Source organism: Mobula birostris, chromosome 3 (assembly GCF_030028105.1).
Source record: "Mobula birostris isolate sMobBir1 chromosome 3, sMobBir1.hap1, whole genome shotgun sequence".
Lineage (NCBI taxonomy): Eukaryota > Metazoa > Chordata > Chondrichthyes > Myliobatiformes > Myliobatidae > Mobula > Mobula birostris.
The window spans coordinates 44,261,884-44,281,223 of NC_092372.1; the positions used below are offsets into that span (position 1 = coordinate 44,261,884).

Genomic DNA, 19,340 nt, shown 5'->3' on the forward strand with positions numbered 1-19,340 from the left:
CATATGAATTTTATTTTCTTTTTCCATTTATCCACCTTCTGCTTTCCCAACTACAATTACTTTTCTGCGGCAATTATAGTGAAGTATACGTTCATTCATTGTAAATCTGGATACTTTATAACAAGTTTGTCTGATATCGTGATGACATTTAAGTCATCTAATCCTTTGATCCTTGAACAAAAATATTTTGATGCCAGGATACTGGTATGTGAAGACCATATCTTTATAAATTGGTTGGTTAATTGGGTTTTGTACTTCAAAACAAGGAATATGTTGCTTCTGACACATGATAACTGCAGTGTTTCTTGTTTCTAAACATTATTTATGTTTAGAAAGCATATAATAAATTGGCAGTTTTTTTTTATTGTATTCAATGACCCATTATTTCAATAATCCAAGCTGACTTTTGTTTCTTCAAGCCTACATTTTATTCCAATAATAACTATATAAAGTTATAATTTAGATTGGAAAAGCAGCAAGATGTGCAAAACTACATAATATTTTGCATTTTATTTATAGTCGTACAAGTCAACTTTCTGTATCCACACTGCTGGAATTGTGCAAAGGCCAGTCAGGGGAGCTTGCTGTGGGCAGGGAAATTCTTAAATCAGGCAAGAAATATTTGCTATTACAACTATTTTATATAATGAGTATTGTGCACAGATGTGTTTTTATTTTTCCCTATTAATTCTGCATTGCTAAAAGGAGGATGTCTGTTAATCACTTGTTCAAAGCTAAACCACACAGTTATGAAAGTTACTGTGGAATGACTGAATCTGTATTGAAGTTAGGAATGGATGTTCTTGAACATAGTATTTCATATGTATGGTTCTACATCTACTGAAGCTGAATATTGCATTGAATATAACATTGGTAACAAAATGATAACCATATAATAACCATATTTACAATTGTTCAATCTTCATGATTTTTCCATCTGGTTTCCATCTTTGAATATTAAAACAAACCAGGAGGAAATTGCAGATGTCTTACAATTTTACGCCAAATTTTCAAGAGAGTTGTGCAGTTTAAGTTGGAAATATAAAACTGCTAGAAACAACAGACTGCAGTTGAGTTATTTTAAAAAGCTATTTATGGTGAAATGGAATTTGAGCTGTGCTGGTGGTTGGGGTGGGGGATGCAGTATTGCCATTGCATGTTTTTAACCTCCAAAGTATTACATCTAGTTGTAAACAAAAATAAAAACTCACTGGCAATCTGATTTTGAGAATTAATTCTTAATGGTAATATATGTTATTTCCTCTTGCATAGGGTCCATTGGAGTTGGAGGTGTTGACTATGTCTTAAATTGTATCTTGGGCACCTCAACAGAGTCCACAAATTGGCAGGCTTTGCTTGGTCGCCTGTGTCTTATTGATAGACTGTTACTGGAATTTCCTGCAGAATTCTATCCCCACATTGTTTCTGGTAGTGAAGGTCCGATTGCTCAAACAGAACTTGTGCTGGAAAGGTAATGGTCATCTCTTTCAAATTTCTTTCATAGCCTCGTGGCAGCAGAGTACACCCATACTTTATATTTGAGATGATAGAAATTAGGAGTAAATGCTACCAAAGAAAAGTGCATAGGTGATAGCTGGTCTAGTAGCTTTAAATTTTTAATTATAAAATGTATGTATATTGGGGTAATTATTTTAGTTTATTGTAAAATTTATAAACTTTTTATGTAAATTGTCAAAATTGATCAACTTTGAGGTGAGCTTTTGTGTAAAGAGCCAAAAAGCCAATGGATTCATGCATTTGAACAAGACACTAGTTTCTGTTGTTAAGTGACACAAAGGGGAGGTTTACATGCTTTAATTAGGCTTATCAGCATATAGAGTAGAGTAAGGAATTGTAAACTAATGTCTTTTGTAGTCCTTTTTTTCTGACCATTGGTAGCTCTTGTGCAGTGTTTTACAAATGTTCTCTAGGTATCGTCATAAACACGAGATTCTGCGGATGTTGGAAATCCAAAGCAATGTAGACAAAATGCTGGAGGAACTCAACAGGTCAAGCAGCATCTATAGAGATAAATAAACAGTCAGTGTTTTGGGCTGAGACCCTTCTTCAGAACTGAAAAGGAAGGGGGAAGATGTTAGAATATGAAGTGGGAAGGGGGGGGAAATGGACGGGAAGGAGTACAAGCTTAGGAGGTGATTAGTGAAGCCAGTTGGGTTGGAGGAGAAATGAAGTAAAAAAGGTAAAGGGCGGGACAAGAAGAAATCTGATAGGAGAGGAGAGTGGACTATGGGAGAAAGGGAAGCAGGAGGGGCACCAGGTCAGTTGATAAGCAGGTGAGGAGACAAAAAGAGGTAAGAGGGGGATCAAAATGTGGAAATGAACAAGAGGGAAGGGGGAGTGGGGAAAATTACCAGAAGTTGGAGAATATATACCATCAGGTTGGAGGCTCCTTGATGGAATATAAAGTGTTGCTTCTCTAACTTGAGAGTGTCCTCTGTGGCAGGAGAGGGGGCCATGTCGGTATAGGAATGGGGATTGGAATTTAAATGGTTGTCCACTGGGAAAACCCTGCATTTTGGGATGGAGCAAAGGTGCTTGACAACCTTGTGCCCCTCCTTCTCTTTCTCATACACTTCACTCTCCTCTCCAATCAGATTGCTTCTTCTCCAGGCCTTTGCCTTTGCCATCTACCTCCTTGCAGCGTCTTACTTCACCAACCCCTCCCCACCCACCTGACTTCACTTATCATCTTCTAGCTTGTACCCCTTCCCCTTCCCCTTCCCCACCACCTTATTCTGGCATCTTCCCCCTTCCTTTCCAATTCTGAAGAAGGGTCTTGGCCTGAAATGTTCAAGGTTCAAAGGTTCATTTATTATCAAAGTATACAACTCTGAAAATCTTCTTCAGATAGCCACGAAACCAAGAAAGAAACGAACGGCAGCACGATCATCTACCCCCAAATCCCCCCTCCCTGCACACAAAATGAGCATAAACAAAACAGGCTTATCGACCCCCATCATCCCCCTCCTCGCACACAAAAAGACGAGGAAGATTGGGCGAAAAACAGGGAATATATATTAAAAAAACTAAGACTTGGGCGGGGGGAGGGGAGGAAGATGTCTATTGTCCAAGTCCATATCCAAAATGCAGAAAACCTGGGTAACATTCTCCGGTCACAGTGGTAGGTCTTTCCCTCTACAGCAGCAAAGCAATCCTACCAGTGATCAAAAGGCAGCCTCCCCTCTCCGATAGGAGGGCAATTTCCCCCAGCGATCAAAATGCAGTCTGGGTCGACTGCTCGTTTCCATAGATGCTCCCGGACGCTGAGTTCCTCCGGCATGTTATGTGTTGCCTGGATGTCATCAATGATGCAGTGTCGAGTGATAGATTAAGAATGGTAAGGATCACAGGTTCTTACTGTTCAGATCCAGCAGGGTGACTGAAGAATATAAATGCAGTGGTGAAGTGATGGGGTTATGTTAGCAAGGAGATGGGCAGGGCAATGTTTACTGAGTGAAGAAATTCAGTTAATGTGAGCAGGTAATACTGAACGCACTGTTGTAATGAAATGATCAGTATGGATGGCATGCAAAACAAAGTTTTCCCTCTGTACTTGGTTACATGTCATAGTAATAGACCAATTGAATGGAAATGGGAAGAGATTGCATTTTTATACATATGAATAAGTTAATGGGCTGAGTTCCATGGCATCAATCTATGTACTCATGCAAATTAAATTTCATGGAAAGTTTAGCTGTGAAAGTAAGTTCCAAACGGGTTCCCTTATGAACTAGATAGAGAAGGGATGATGAATAGCTAAAATTTGGAGTGTTCAAAAATCCCTATCCGGGTTCAATTTTAATGTTATAGTTACATCTGGCAGCAATTATGGTCCAAAATACTATTGAAGTTGTCTTGTAAAATTAGAAAGTTGGAAATAAGTGAAGTTTTTCCTTTTTTAAAATAAAAAAAAATTACTTTGAGGGGATGTCTAGTCATAAGGAGAGTGAATGTTAACTTTCTTCTTGGTAAGACATGAGCACTCCCAAATTAATTTTGACATTAAATGACAATACACCATATGAAGATTATAGAGAACAAGGACAGTCAAATCTTTGAGTTGTTTTGTTATCTACCACAGTTACCTGTAGTTTCTTTAGCTACTGATGGTGTATTCTGGGTGGCTCCAATGGCAGAATATTCTGTATGAAAATCCACTGCTCTATGACTCCAACTCTGCATTTGTTTTATCAAGTAGGTTTAAAAAAAATTCTTGCTGCATTTTGTTATGTTTTATTTTTCAGATACAAGAAGCTACTGTCACTTTTGAACTTTGCACTGCAGTCGATTGACAATTCCCATTCAATGGTTGGGAAGATGTCTCGGAGAGTCTTTCTCAGTGCTGCACGAATGGTTGCAAGGGTGCCTCATATTTTTTTGAAACTGATAGATATGCTGAGTGTTACCAGCTCAACTCATTATACACGTATGAGGCGGCGCTTGATGGCTATTGCAGAGGAAATGGACATTCTTGATGCCATTCAGTTCGGTATAGAGGACCTACAAATTGTGGAAGGAAGACACGATGACTTTGTAGAACCCTCAGCTCCACATAACTCACCAAATACTACAGAAAATAATTCCCCAATCAATACAGTGCAGTTATCTGGAAGAGTAATGAAAAATATGTTGAGTCCTGATCATGACGTTAAATCTGGTGTTAAATCAGATGAAGTGGGAGAGATGACAGGAAATACTTCAACAGTAAGACTTCCATTGAATTCGGTGTCCTGTGAACAACCAAAGACAGCCATTCAAGCATGTCCCAGGCCACTGAGTCAATGTATCAATTCATCGATGACTTCATTACATCATTCCCAATCTTCCTTCCCATCTTTGCCTTCTCCTTCATTGTCAAATCCTTCAGTTGGACAACAAGCTATTGAAAGTTCCAAATTAAGACCTCAGGGTTTTGTTCCTAGCAAACTTGCGTCGTCTTCCCCAAAAGCACAGCGTAAATTTTTACTTCCAATTCAGAACAATTGTTCTAAGGATATTACTGGAGGTAAAGAGACTGAAAAGCTGTCTCCAGTTTTTACCCAGGCACAGCCCCCTGCATCCAGTCAGATTCACAGACCAAAACCATCTCGGCCATGCCAGAACGAAGCAGGAAAATTGCAATCTGACTTGAGTAAAAGCAATATGATGCTTGAACTAAAAGATCTGACACTGAGTGACCACTCTGGCAGCAATCCAGTTATTCCCAGTGATGAAACTGTTTTCACTCCTGTGGAGGATCATTTTCGCCTTGATGCTTCAGCAGAGCTAAATTCTAGTATGGAAGATCTACTTGAGGCTTCGATGCCTGCCTGTGATAGTACTGTTACATTTAAATCTGAAGTTGCTGTGCTCTCTCCTGAGAAGGCAGAGACTGACTGTACCTATAACGATGATGTTAACCAGAATCAAAAATGCAAAGAAAAGATGGAAGCAGAGGAGGAGGCAGCATTAGCTGTTGCCTTGGCTATGTCAGCATCCCAGGATGCTCTTCCTACCATTCCTCAGTTGCAAGTTCAGAATGGAGAGGATGTTATTCTCATTCAGTTAGATGTAAGTGTTGTTCATGTTTAACCTTTCTCCTTTAAAACGTTCTGGTATTCCTATCACCTGTTTTCTGGAGAAGTTTACAAGCAGATTTTCAAACCACTTTCATTCTAGATTTGGAATATTTTCAGTGTACAAAATAAATGGCTAATAATTAAAATTCCTTTGAACTATCTTCCTTTTGACATGGCAAAACAATTAAGTTGTGACTTAACTGCATTCCTCCACAAGATGCTGAGAAGGTGAGGAACCAAAGAGGCTTCAGATGAGATATTGCTAATTGCTGACCTAATATTCCAAACATAGAAGTGGCATTAGATTGATACATGGGGTGGGGGAATGCTTCCTTCTTTTAACTCCCAGCACCTTTCCCTCCTTTTTTTCCAATTTTCTTCCCACCTGGCCATTCTCTTTTATTCCCATAGAGAAATGCTTACTGATGTCATCAGAGTTACAGGTACTGTAGGTAATTCAGATGAATTAGGCTTGAATGTATATACTGATAATACATGGTGGAATTCTGTCAAGTCTCAGGCCAATGTATTTATGTAACATTTATACTAAATCCAACTGCTAAACTGTTCTCAGTTGTTGGAAATCCTAACATCCAAACAAAAAGAAGCCAATTAATGTGATATATTTGTAATTTTGGAATCTAAATCGTAATTTACAATTAAATATATTTCATTTTTAAGTATTTATCTTTTAATTGTTCAACCTGTAGACACCAGAAACCTTACCTGGTCATACCAAAGCAAAACTTGCTTACAGAGAAGGTGTAGAATGGTTTAAAGGTCAACAGATTGGACTAGGGGCCTTTTCTTCGTGTTATCAGGCACAAGATGTGGGAACAGGGACATTAATGGCTGTGAAACAGGTAATTTTCAGATATTCCTTATTATTCTGACATTCTATTGCTATCAGGAAGATGTGATGCATTTAAAATTTGCTCCAATTCAAGCAGTGCTTCGATACTCAAAATTTGGCAATTACTTGAATTTTTTTGTCATGTCTTTTATTTCTATTTGTAGCTTAAGGTAATATAAAATATTGCTTACCATAAGGGCACTATATTAAAGCATCTCATAAAGGCAGTACTTTCATTTCCATAAAAAGATTAATTTAAATTGCAGCTCACTATTTTCTACAGATATTCTTTTCAAATTTTGTAATATCCTTTATATGAAATTGTAAAACTCTTGTTGTGGAATGGTAATGCACAGAAGTATCATTACTGCTGTTTTGAAACAGAATAAGATCAGGTAGACCACATTGTGTTCACCATATTACAAAATGGCAAAGCTACTATCATTCCAGTTGATCTTGCAAAGTTCTCCCTGAAAGCATCGGGGGACTGGTGTTTAGATTTATCCAAACCCCATTAAAATCTCATGACATCAGATCATGATAAGGAAACCTAATTATCACACACTGTCTTACCTCAACAGATGAATCAGTATTCTTCGATACTGATCAAGCCAGTGTTCATCAACGCCGAATATTCAATTGCAGTAACACTGAAATCTGAAGGTTCTCAGTTGCAAACTAGTACTGTGACCACTAGTGTCTGCAACTAGGGATAAATCTACTTGACTGGTGCTTTCTAAAGTGTAGCTGTCCAAGGTAGCATTCGAAGAAATTACCTTTACATGACTCTTGTGGGACAAGATTTCACCTTTACAGCAAGGACAGCTTTGATTGTAGTAGTGTGGGGCACTACAATCATGTTTAATAAAATCAATTGTGGATAGAATTTATCTCAAAATTGGTCATCCTTAAATTAAAATGGACCTTAGCAGCAACAGAAGTATGCACAGTCAGAACCTCATGACTTGTTCTAATGGCTCTCATTCTATCAATACTAGTTAGCTCAGGAGGTCTATTAATGTAGAAGGGCATTCCAGGCACACCAAAAAATTAAGGTGCCAGTCTAGTGAACTACAAATTCAGGATTACATGTGCTAGACAAAAACAATGGTATTCCATAGACAGAAAGGAGTGATCTCAGCAATTGATTAGATTGAAGCAATACATTGGACCACATCTAGTCTGAATGGCTGTAAGCACCAGGAATAAGAGGCTTCAAGAATGCCTCCGTTCTCAGTTTTGGTAGTTCCCAGCAAGTGAACTCTGAAGATAAAACTGGAGCATTCACAACCCTGCTTAGCCAGAAATCCTAGACTGATTATCTCTGCTTTCTCCTGAGATTCCCATCATAACAGAAGCCATTCTTCAACAATACAATTTATCCCATCATCAATGACCAACCTTCCATCGTAAGGTTAGGACAACATAAGGTTAGAAGCTACAAGAAAAGGTCAGAGGTTGGCTATCTTGTGGCGAATTTGCTGCCCTAAAGCCTTTTCAGCATCCTGAAAATACACTGAAGAGTTATGGAATACTTTCCTCACTTGGACAAATGCAGCTTTTGTGTCTCAGAAGTTTGATGCCACGCAAGACAAAGTGACCTACTTGATGACACACCATCAACGAGTCTGAATATTAATTTCTTCCTACACGATAAAATGTTGTACACTCCATTGCACTTGCTTGTCTAGACTTCTGCAAGAGCACCTTTCATATTCAATGTCATTACCACCAAGGTAGCAGGTGCATGGGAACACCACCTCGGGATAGTGAGCTATTTAAAAGTTCCCCACAAAGTTGCGCACTGCTCTGATTTTGAAGTATATAGCTGGTCATCGCTGAGTCTAATTCCTGGGACTTTGCAATCAACAGCATTTGGAGACACCAGAGGACTATAGTGATTCAAGGTGGTGGTTTACTGCTGTTTTCTAAAGGGCAAATAGAGATGTTAAATTATGCTGACTTTGTCAGAGATGCCCAAACTCTAATAAAAAGACTAAACTGAAAAGTAGATGGCACATTTTGATAACATAAGGACAGGAATAGTGGTTGAAAAGCTGTGTTTAAAAAAAAATTAAAGGCCAGGATCTTTGATTTAAAAAAAAAAAAAAAATTGAATGTGCATTCATCTGGTAGTTTTCATTTTGATTTGTCCTTTGTAATGTTGGAGTATGAAATTTAATTTTGTTAATTTAGAGTACTTAATATCTTTTCTAACTTTGCTAAACAGGTGACTTATGTCAGGAACACATCTACTGAACAAGAAGAAGTGGTACAGACTCTAAGGGAAGAAATCCGTATGATGGGACACCTTAACCATCCTAATATTATTCGGATGTTAGGTGCCACTTGTGAGAAGAGTAATTATAATCTGTTTGTTGAATGGATGGCAGGTAAGAATTAATATTTCTTTTAAAGCCTCCCAATTCCTCAATATTCTGAAGTAATGTCATGTTTTCAGTTGGCTTTTTGCTGACATAGGAACATTGTCATTATTCAGTTAATTTTGATGCCCCTCTGTTGATTAGCATTGGAGACATACTATCAAATATCCATGAAGTTAATAATTTTAAAAAACTGGAAATATGAAATAGAAGTGAAAAATAGTATCTGGAAAATGCTGATGTTGGAGGCAGAGGGTAGGCACTTAAATATGCAGAGAATAGAGGGATATGGAAGATGTGTGGACAGAAATGATGAGGTACCATTAGCTCAATTAGCTTAATACAAGATGATTGGCCAAAGGCCCTGTTTCTTCTAATGCTAGAAACATAATTCAGGCTGTATCTGTGGAGAGTCAACATTTCAGCTTGAAGACTATTTGTCAGAACATTAGGCTACATCTAAAGCCTTTGTTGTCCTACAACAAGCAACTAAGAGAAACACTTAAAATGGAGTTTAAAAGAGTAATGGTGAAGTATACCCTGACTTGATTGCATCATAGCCTGATGTGGAGACACCAATGCCCAAAATATTACACAGTGCATTGAGCTAGAAGGTTAAATAATAATACAGAATGAAGTGTAAAAGCTGCAGAAAAAGTGCAGTACAGGTGAACAATGAAGTACAAGATCATAATGCGATAGAAACTGTACTTGAACCCGGTGGTACACATTTTCAGGCTTTTGTATCTTTTCTCCAATGGAAGAGAGAGAATATCCATAGTGGGTGGGGTCTTTGATTATGCTGGCTGATTTATTGAGACTGTGAGAAGTATAGATGGGAGGCTACTTTCTATGATGGGCTGAGCTTTGTTCACAACTCTGCAGTTTCTTGAAGTCACTTGCAGAGCAGTTGCTATACCAAGCCATTGTGCATCCAAGCAGAATGCTCTTTGGTGTATTGATTTTAAAAATTGATAAGGGCCGATGGAGACGTGTGGAATTTCATTAGCTTCCTTAGGATGTAGAGACGTCAGTAAGATTTCTTGACTGTGATATCAGTGTGTTAGACCAAGATGGGCTATTGATGTTAACACCTAAGAACCTGAAGCTCTTGACCTCATTGCCATTGATGTAGACTGAAGCAGATGCACTGTTCCCCTTTCTGAAGGCAATAACCAGCTCTTTTGTTTTATTGACATTGAGGGAGAAGTTCTTGTCATGGTCCCATGTCACTAAGCTCTCTATGCCCTTCCTGTACTCTGACCTGTCATTATTTGAGATGTGGCCCATTATAGTGATTTCAGCTGCAAACTTGTAGATGAAGTTAGAGTGGAATCTGGCCACATAGTCATTACAGTGCAGGAAGTTGAGTAGAAGGCTTAGGATGCAACCTTGTGAAGTGCTAGTATTTAAAATTAAATTTTGTATCTTATTTGTTGGAAGTAATGCTTGGAATTTAACAGTGAATGGTTTTGGATACTTCGGCTCATGAATTTTACATTTCACCCTCTGACAAAGTTATATCTGTAAAGTTCCTTTCATGATCTCAAGATATCTCCTAGCAGTCAATAAAGTAATTATTTGAGGTGTTTTCATTGTAAGAAACACAGCAAGCAGATGCATAAGTGTTACATTAGCGAAATCAAAAATTGCCATTTTTCATTTGACAAACTGAGAACACATGCTATGATGAGCTTCAGAATCTTCTTACATGGCAATTTTATCTCTTAGGTGGATCTGTTTCTCATTTGCTGAACAAGTACGGTGCTTTTAAGGAACAAGTTATTATTAATTACAATGAGCAGCTGTTAAGAGGTTTGGCTTATCTTCACGAGAACCAGATCATCCACCGGGACATCAAAGGTAAGAAAGAATGCCTTGATCCTCGGCCAAGTACAATAGGTTCAAAAGACAAATATATGTAACAAGAGCAGGTCTTGTTGTAAGCAACCATGCTTTGAGGTGCTGTCAGAGCAGAGCATGATCTTGTTCTGACCTTTTGATTTAGAACCTTTGAGCCGTATCCAATAACATGTTTACTCCTTTTAAAAATGCATGCCTGTCAGTATTTATAGATAAATGAGGTTTCTTTGGAATGTACAGTACTATGCAAAAGCGTTAACTACATGTACACAGCTAAGCTGCTTGTGACTTTTGCACAGTACTGTTAATTATGTCCTATTACTTACCAATTAACACTTAATACTACTGAGCTAAAATAAAACTAAGTACTCTTTGTTTCCCAACCACCTTCCTATTTTAACCAATATACAGTACTGTGCAAAAATCTTAGGCATTATGTGCTATATATTAGATATTTGGGATTGTGACTCGGAAATAACATGTTCCCCCGCTGATTACTGTACTAACTCACAGCATTTGGTTTCGTAGGTGCCAATTTATTAATTGACAGCACAGGACAGCGGCTAAGAATAGCAGACTTTGGAGCTGCAGCCAGGCTGGCATCAAAGGGCACTGGTGCAGGTGAATTTCAGGGACAGCTGTTAGGAACCATTGCATTCATGGCACCTGAGGTGAGATGAACTGTAAATTTCATTACTCTTTGTATTCATGTAGTGCTTCAGTTGCAGTTTCTCTGTAGTCACTGGTATTTGAATAATCCTTTAAGAAATATTGGAGGTGTACCTAGATGTTCTTATTCACTTGTGTTCATTTGAGAAAACAATGCAAAAATAAGTTGTGTTGCAAATCCTTATAGTTTGTTCACATTTTCCAGCTTGTTATCCATTTTTTTCAGCTTAGGTTCCAATGTTCAGAACCACCGTGTAGTCTAAAGAAAGTGTATTTATGAATACTTTTGGGAAAATCTGGAATGTATCCATCCTCATTTGCCGAACAACTGTATTGCTTGAACAAATGGATACTTTTTGCCCTTATTTTCGACATTCTTAGTGTGCTGTTACTTATTCCCTAGTTAGATTTACTGAGAGATGCAATCAAAATCACATTGACAGAAATCTTAAATTTCTTGCATATTTTAATAATCTTAATTGTGATCGATTTAATCCTACTAGAGCAATGTTTTGTTTTAAAATGCCAGCCAGTACTTGGAGAACTCTGATATGGACTGAATCCCTTTAACAAATTTGAAAACCATAACATTGTAACTTCTGTCTTTTTGTATAAACCTCAGACTCTCTCACTTTTGAGCAACTATGGGGAATACTGGTAAAATGCAGGCAGCTTTCTTTGTGTTAGGGTACATACGTACACACAAAATGTCCTAGTAGATTGGATGCAGTGCAATTACCTTCACTGTTGACATGAGTTCTCTGCAACTTCTGCCATCTCCAACGGAATCCCACCACCAAGCACATCTTTCCTGACACCACCACCACCCCCCCCCCACCTTTCTGCTTTCCGCAGGGATCACTCCCTACGCCACTCCCTTCTCCATTCATTCCTCCCCACTGTTGTTGCTCCTGGCATTTATCCTTGCAAGCAGAACAAGTGCTACACCTTCCCCTATGCCTCCTCCCTCACTACCATTCAGGGCCCCAAACAGTCCTTACAGGTGAGACAACACTCCACCTGTGAGTTTGCTGGGGTCATATACTATGTCTGGTTCTCCCAGTGTTTGTGTCCTGTATATTGGTGAAACCCGACGTAGATTGGGAGACCACTTCGCTGAGCACCCTACACTCAGTCCCCCCAGGAAAAAGTGGGATCTCCCAGTAGTCACTCATTTTAATTCCACTTCCCATTCCCATTCCGATATTTCTATCCATGGCCTCCTTCACTGCCGTAATGATGCCACACTTAGGTTGGAGGAACAGCACTTTGTATTCCATCTGGGTAGCCTCCAACCTGATGGCATGAACAAAGATTTCTTGAACTCTGGTAATACCCCCCTCCCCCACTTCACCATTTCCCATCCCCTTTTTCCTCTCTCACTTTATCTTCTTGCCTGCCCATTGCCTCCCTCTGGTGCTCCTCCCCCTCTTCTTTCTTCTATGGCCTTCTGTCTGGAACTCCCCCTTCTCCAGCCCTGTATCTCCTTCACCAATCAACTTCCCAGCTCTTTACATCATCCGTACCCCTTCAGGTTTTACCTATCACCTTGTGTTTCTCTTTCTCCCCCCCGCCCACCTTTTAAATCTACTACTCAGCTTTTTCTCCAGTCCTGCCAGAGGGTCTCAGCCCAAAACGTCGACCGTACTCTTTTCCATAGATGCTGCCTGGTCTCCTGAGCTCCCCCAGCATTGTGTGTGTGTTGATGTGAGTTGTTGAGAAGGATCTTGGACTCATAAAGTTGTTTTATTTTCCACAGGTGTTGCCTAACTTTTCACTACTTACAGGATTTTCTATATTTCAGATTTCCAGCATTGGCATTTTTTTGTTTAGATTTTTTTTGTACAAGATAGTCTTACTTTAGTTGAGAGTGTTGCATACTTCATGAAAGATATAGATTACCTCATTTTGCTTAGCAAGTTGCTTTTATTGAAAGTATTGAAAGTAAGTCACAAGCTGTATTAATCCTAATCCATTGTCTTTTTAGGTGTTACGGGGTCAGCAATATGGCAGAAGCTGCGACGTGTGGAGCGTGGGTTGTGTTATAATCGAGATGGCTTGTGCTAAACCACCTTGGAATGCAGAGAAGCACTCTAATCATCTTGCTCTTATATTTAAGGTAGAGAAAATTATAGAAGTTTTCCAGATTAAATTTTGAAAAGCTACGTGCATATTAATTGCAGTGAAGTATCGTGTATTGAGCTATAATCCCTTATAAACTATTACAAGCTCAGTGATGCCAAACATTAGTAAATTATTTCCAGTACTCAGTGGGAACTTGAGCGGATGTGTTGAGAAATTGCACGTAGTTGTGAGAACAGTATGGCAGTGTGGGAGATTTCGATTTTCCTGGTAAATGCTGGGCCACTCAAGAGTACAGAGGACTTGGATGGTGCTGAATTTGTGAGGAACCTACTTGGAAAGGAGCAGTACTTAGGGAATGAGGGGACCATGTAACTCAAGTGGTACTTGGGGAGCACTTTCAGTCCAGTCACCACAATTCTTAGTTTTAAAACAAATATGGGAAAAGAATGAACAAGTCCATGGATTAAAGTCCTGAAATGGAGCAGGGCCAACTTTGAGGGCTTTAGGCAAGATCTACCTGGGGTTGACTGGGTGACTATTTAAAGGCAATGGAAAATTAGGTGAGTGGAGAGTTTTTAAAATTATCATGTCAAGAGTCCAGGGGCTGGGTGTCTCCTTAATGGTGAAGGGTAGAGGTACCAAATTTAGAAAACTCTGCTCTGGTAAGGAAAAAGAAAGATGTGTACATAAAAAGTTTAAGCCAGGTGTAATAGGGAAATCAGGAGGGCAAAAAGAGGGTATGAGATGAAATTTTCAGACAAGGTTAAAGATAATCCCTCACTTTTTTTTTGCTCTCTTTCGGCACTACTTATTTTTTATATATACATATGTCGCAAAATGAAACATTTCACGATATATGCCAGTGATGTTAAACCTAATTCTGATTCAGATTCCCAAGAGGTTATTCAGTTATAACAACAGAAGAAGGGCTCTGGGGGAGACTAGGTCCTCTTAAAAACCATCAATGTGGGAGATGTTTGAGATTATAATGACTATTTCTCCTCTATGTATACTAAGGAGAATATCATGGATGCCAAAGAAATGAGGTAATGAGTAGTGAGGTCTTAGATCACATGAATATTATGAGGAAGGGGATGCCTGCAACCTTGAAGCGCAGTAAGCTGGGCAAATTGCCAATGCCTCACCAAAATGCACCCCTGGACCTTGTGGAAAACCAGGGAAAAAATATCATGGTGGCCCTTGTAGAGATATTTGCTTCATCGTTAGCCAGTGGCAAGTTCCAGAACGCTGGAACAATTAACTTGTTCAAGAAGGATGAGACAGGGAACTACAGAGAGGTGAGCCTGACTTCAATTGATTGAAGGTACTGTAGGGAATTCTGAGGGACAAGATCTACCATCACTTGGATAGTTACAGCTTGAGCAGGAGCATTCGGCATGGTTTTATGTGTGGGAGGGCAGGTCTGACAAATCGTTTGGAATTTTCAAAGAGGTAACTAAGGGGATAGATGAAAATAAGGCAGTGGGTAATGTGTCAATAGACTTTAGTAAGGCCTTTGACAAGAACTTGCATAGCAAGCTGATCTGGAAAGTTAGATTGCATGGGATTTAAGGAGAGCTAATGATTCAGCTTCAGACTGGTTCGATGATAGGAAGCAGAAGGGTGATGGTTGAAGATCGTTTCTCCAGATGGAGGCCTGTGACTAGTGGGATGCTCCAGTGGTCAGTGTTATTTATTATTTATGTGAGTAATTTGGGTATGAATGTTCATGGCAAAATTAGCAAGGTTGTTGATACTAAATCAGAGCTTTGTTGATAATGAAGCAGGTTACAGTCAATTTCAAAAAGATCTTGATTGATTAAGGAGATGGGCTGAAGAATGGCAAATGGATTTCAGCTTGGGTGAACTGAGTTGCTGCATTTTGCACAGTCAAGCTGAGTAGAACATGTTTAAAGAATGGCAGAATAATGATGGGTGTTACAATTAAGAGGCATTTGGATGGCTACATTGAGTGAAGGGTTATGGACTGAATGCAGGCAACTGTGACCAGCAGGGAGGATGCTGTGGTCTGCATGAATTAGTTGGGCAAAGGGCCTACTTTCATAGTGTATTTACTCTGAGTATATTTTAATCATGGCCAAAGGGAGGAAATGTTCAAATAGCATTGAATAAAACCAAACCAGGATTTGGTCTATTATACCAATTAAGGATATTGTATTGCAATTTAAGATTTTATAAACCACATTTGCACAAGGAGGTGTAATTGTTATTTTCAAAGTTAACTATTAATGCATACCAGGAATTATGTGTAAATGTTGCATTTTGTCTTCAACTCAACAGATTGCCAGTGCAACGAGCGCCCCGACAATTCCAAATCACTTATCCCCAGCATTGCGAGATGTGGCTCTCCGGTGCCTGGAGCTTCAGCCCCAGGATAGACCTCCATCGCGGGAGCTGCTTAAGCACCCAGTATTCCGAACGTGGTGAAGAATACTACGGGGTGGGGGCGGGGGGGGGGGGGGGGGAGAGAAAAAAAGCTGTGCAAGAGAAAACTACTGAAACAAAGAAAATGCCCAAGTGTTGTCCTGCAGTATATTGTAGAGCTATATAAGCAGATGAACTGGCCTCAAGTTTGAAGTGAAAGCAGCAAAGCCAAACGGAGCCTGTGTCTCAGGAAATGACTACCATGCAAGGAGTTACACTTCTAAGTAGTATGCAGAGATGTCTTGTTCTTGCTTGTAAAAGTTGTGCCTTTTTATTGATTAGACTTGTCCTTGTTGGCCAGAAATGGTTTTTGGATCTGCTGTAGGGCAGTTGAGAGTACTACTCATTGGAGTACTGCTTCAGCCAATACTAGCAGCTGAGGGGCTCCTATGAGTTTTTGCTGTTTTTAACTGCCATTGGTTATCTTCTGAAGTAACATGTCAACACTACCAGACTCTCCCCTTATTAAGCTTATGTACAGAAGTTCTGATAAAGGATCTATTTCTGGGTTTAATGCTGAGATATCTGGGGGTAGAGTTTCCACTTTGAGCGCAATCAGCTTATTCAAATGCAAGTTGCGCATAGAATTGCACTGTTTGAAATTGGATGCTATTTGCTTGGGTTTCAGATCACTGAAAGTAAAGTCCATCATCAACCAGCATAATCTGCATCATTGTAAACAATGTTTTTTTTATTTTGTGTATAAAAGATGTGTTTAAATGTGGTAACATGATACAGTTTTATAGCTGAAAATAAAGTTTGTTTTTAAGTATTTTAATGTGTCCCATCCCCACTTATGAGTAGCCCAGGTTTAAATCACTGAAGATGGCTTTGATAATTTAATTGTTAAATGTTAAAAATCAGTTTAATGTTTAGTTTTAAAAATATGTCTATTATTGCCATCGTGCCTTAATTTCAAGTGCTTTCTTGAAGCATCACAAACACTTGCCATATAATAAAATCTCTGGTTTTGTGGGTGGAATCAGATTTGGAATGCTATTCGAAGAAACTAGCAGAAAGGATTGCAATTTTAACCAGACTTGAAATTTCGCAATCTTTTATTCTGTTGTGGTCGTCTTCAGTAAGTTTAAACTAGGAAAAACGTGCGCTGCCTAGGGGAAATTCTACCCTTTATTACCTTCAGCAATCCATTTAAGTACTTGATTATAGGTTTTCAATGTGAAGACAGTGAAGTTAGAAAATCATTTCAGCTGATTGGCCAATTTACTAGGAAGGTGCCTACTGTATCTTTGTCCAGTTTTAATGGACAAGTTGTTTTACTAGTATTTGAAAGAATTCTGGTAATCACTTAGGGATTAATTTGTTTAATATTCAGGGAAGGGTAATTTTTGAAAAACAAACTATATGTAAAAAAAATTTTGCCATAATTCAGCTATTGAGTTACAAAAAATATTGAAAATGAATCTTGTAAAATGCTAAACAAGTTGCTTTTAGAATTCCATTGTCAAATAATCAGTGTCCCTTATAAAATTTGTACAGTATTATGTACTGTTTAAACCTGAGCTCAGTTCCTGTTGATAAATATTGAGAATCTACTGCAGTTTCACTTGTGCTACTTTCTATTCAACTTCAATATGTAGATATTTAAATCAGTTGAACTTCAGTTTTGTTAACTGCTGTATGATTCTGGGATGTTTGCAAAAAGTCTTACTACTTTACGCTTCAGAACAAAAAAAACAAAAAAAATTATTTGATCCTTGGTCTGCAGATTTCTTTCATTCATTGTTATCATATTTCTTAATATTCAACTTGATTTTTCCCCTATGTAATATCTTAATATTTAAATTTTAGTGCAAACTGATGTGCCCTTCCCTGCAGAATAATCATTTTAAATGTTAGCCCTTCATTCAGTGATCTGTTGCAGGATAGAGGTGATTTAATGCTAAGAAACTTTAGTTGATTAAAAAGCATGTTGAAAAATTACATGCAACACCTTTAAGTTTTTAAGTGTGTGAATGTTATCATCGCCTCTTTTTCCTTAAACTATAGAGAAATGTAAGTTTGAATTAGCTGCATCACTTTATTGACATCACCTGAATTGTCGACTGCTCTTTTTTAAGATGTTTGGAAAAGAAAATGCATATTACTGTATGTAAAGTAGCACTATTGGATCAAAAACAAATGAAAATATCATATTTTGCATCAATCAGTATATTTTAAAATAAAAATTAGTTCTGATTGACATGATCAAAATTTTAGGTATGTATTTAGGCTGAAAAAATGGCATTTTATGTGGACATTTTATAGTGAATCTAAATATTTTGTAAGTGTTTCAAGAAGTGGTTGGCTTATAAAAGCTTGCATCCTAAAGATGTTGTCATTTGGGTATTTTAACTCTTCCAGCAATAAGTTTTGACTGTCTTTACAAATTTTTAATTATTGTTACCACTGTAACTGTGGCAAGTTTGGTAAATAAAAATGTTTGTGTCAAATTAATATACAAGGGTTAGGTAAAAAAAAACAACTGTTAAGTGTCAATGATGTGAGGGATTTTTGTCCCTATTTTCAGTTATTTTTTAAAAGTCCACTTATAATGTGAAGCCCTGAAAATACTAATTTTTATAAAGATTGTGTTAATATGTTACATTCCTTTTTGGTTAGAAAGGTGCTTTTATTGCTTGAAGAGTTAAAAGGAGCACAGAGGTATTTGTAAGCACACTGGATACTACTGGCTCCTTATGGTATTGACAACTTGGAATTGTATTGTGGTCCTTTCAAGTCAGTAAGTTTTAAGTGTTTTCTCGTGAGCTTTAAAAGATGCACACTTGCCATTTTATACTGGAGATGTTTTTGTCATATTTTCACTTTCTGACAAAGGCATTAAACTGATGAACCTCAGCTAATCAGTATTACTTCATAGATCTCAGCATCTGGATTGTTTTTAAAAAGTTGATGCTTTTTATTTTCAAGATGTGTTTTAATTGAAATTGTTTGCATTGCCCTCAGCTTGCTGGTAAATTGTGATGTATTTTGTGTAATTTTCTTTTATTTTATGCACATGTGATGTAATATTCTTTTTCTTTGGATCAGAGCTGGATTGAAAATGTTATGTGTAATTATTTGTGCTGTTCTTATTGTTATTTGGTACTTCTTAAATTGTAAATAACGTCTACTGCTGTTTTATTCCAGTTTCTACTACCTCAGGTGTCCTATAGTTCTTCTACCAAAGTACACTTTCACAATGAAACTATATTTGCTATGTGACTGTAATTTCTAAAATTTCCAGGTCTTAAGGGCTGACTTTTATTAGCACCTTGCTGTGCAAGCAAAATTTAAAAAAAATCTCTAGGGTTGAAAAAATTTGGTTAAATGTATCCTTTGTAATTTTAAATATATCAAATATTTTAATTATTGAAATTTTTACCCCATTTTGAAACATTTTATAGCATAATTTGGACCTATTTTGGTGTTATTTTGTCTTTCTAGTAAATAAAAGTTTTT

At 37.9% G+C, this 19,340-nt stretch overlaps 1 protein-coding gene across 1 annotated transcript in view; it reads left to right on the forward strand.

Moving 5' to 3' along the window:
- Positions 1-19,320, forward strand: part of map3k1 (mitogen-activated protein kinase kinase kinase 1, E3 ubiquitin protein ligase) — an 87,278-nt gene extending 67,958 nt beyond the window's left edge. Inside the window, exons 12-20 of the mRNA XM_072252547.1 lie at positions 520-611; positions 1,273-1,471; positions 4,266-5,571; positions 6,290-6,442; positions 8,663-8,825; positions 10,548-10,679; positions 11,208-11,350; positions 13,336-13,467; positions 15,735-19,320. Of these exons, the coding sequence (XP_072108648.1) occupies positions 520-611; positions 1,273-1,471; positions 4,266-5,571; positions 6,290-6,442; positions 8,663-8,825; positions 10,548-10,679; positions 11,208-11,350; positions 13,336-13,467; positions 15,735-15,881 (2,467 nt within the window). The 3' untranslated portion in view covers positions 15,882-19,320. The remainder of the gene's footprint in view (positions 1-519; positions 612-1,272; positions 1,472-4,265; positions 5,572-6,289; positions 6,443-8,662; positions 8,826-10,547; positions 10,680-11,207; positions 11,351-13,335; positions 13,468-15,734) is intronic.
- Positions 19,321-19,340: the final 20 nt, after the last annotated feature.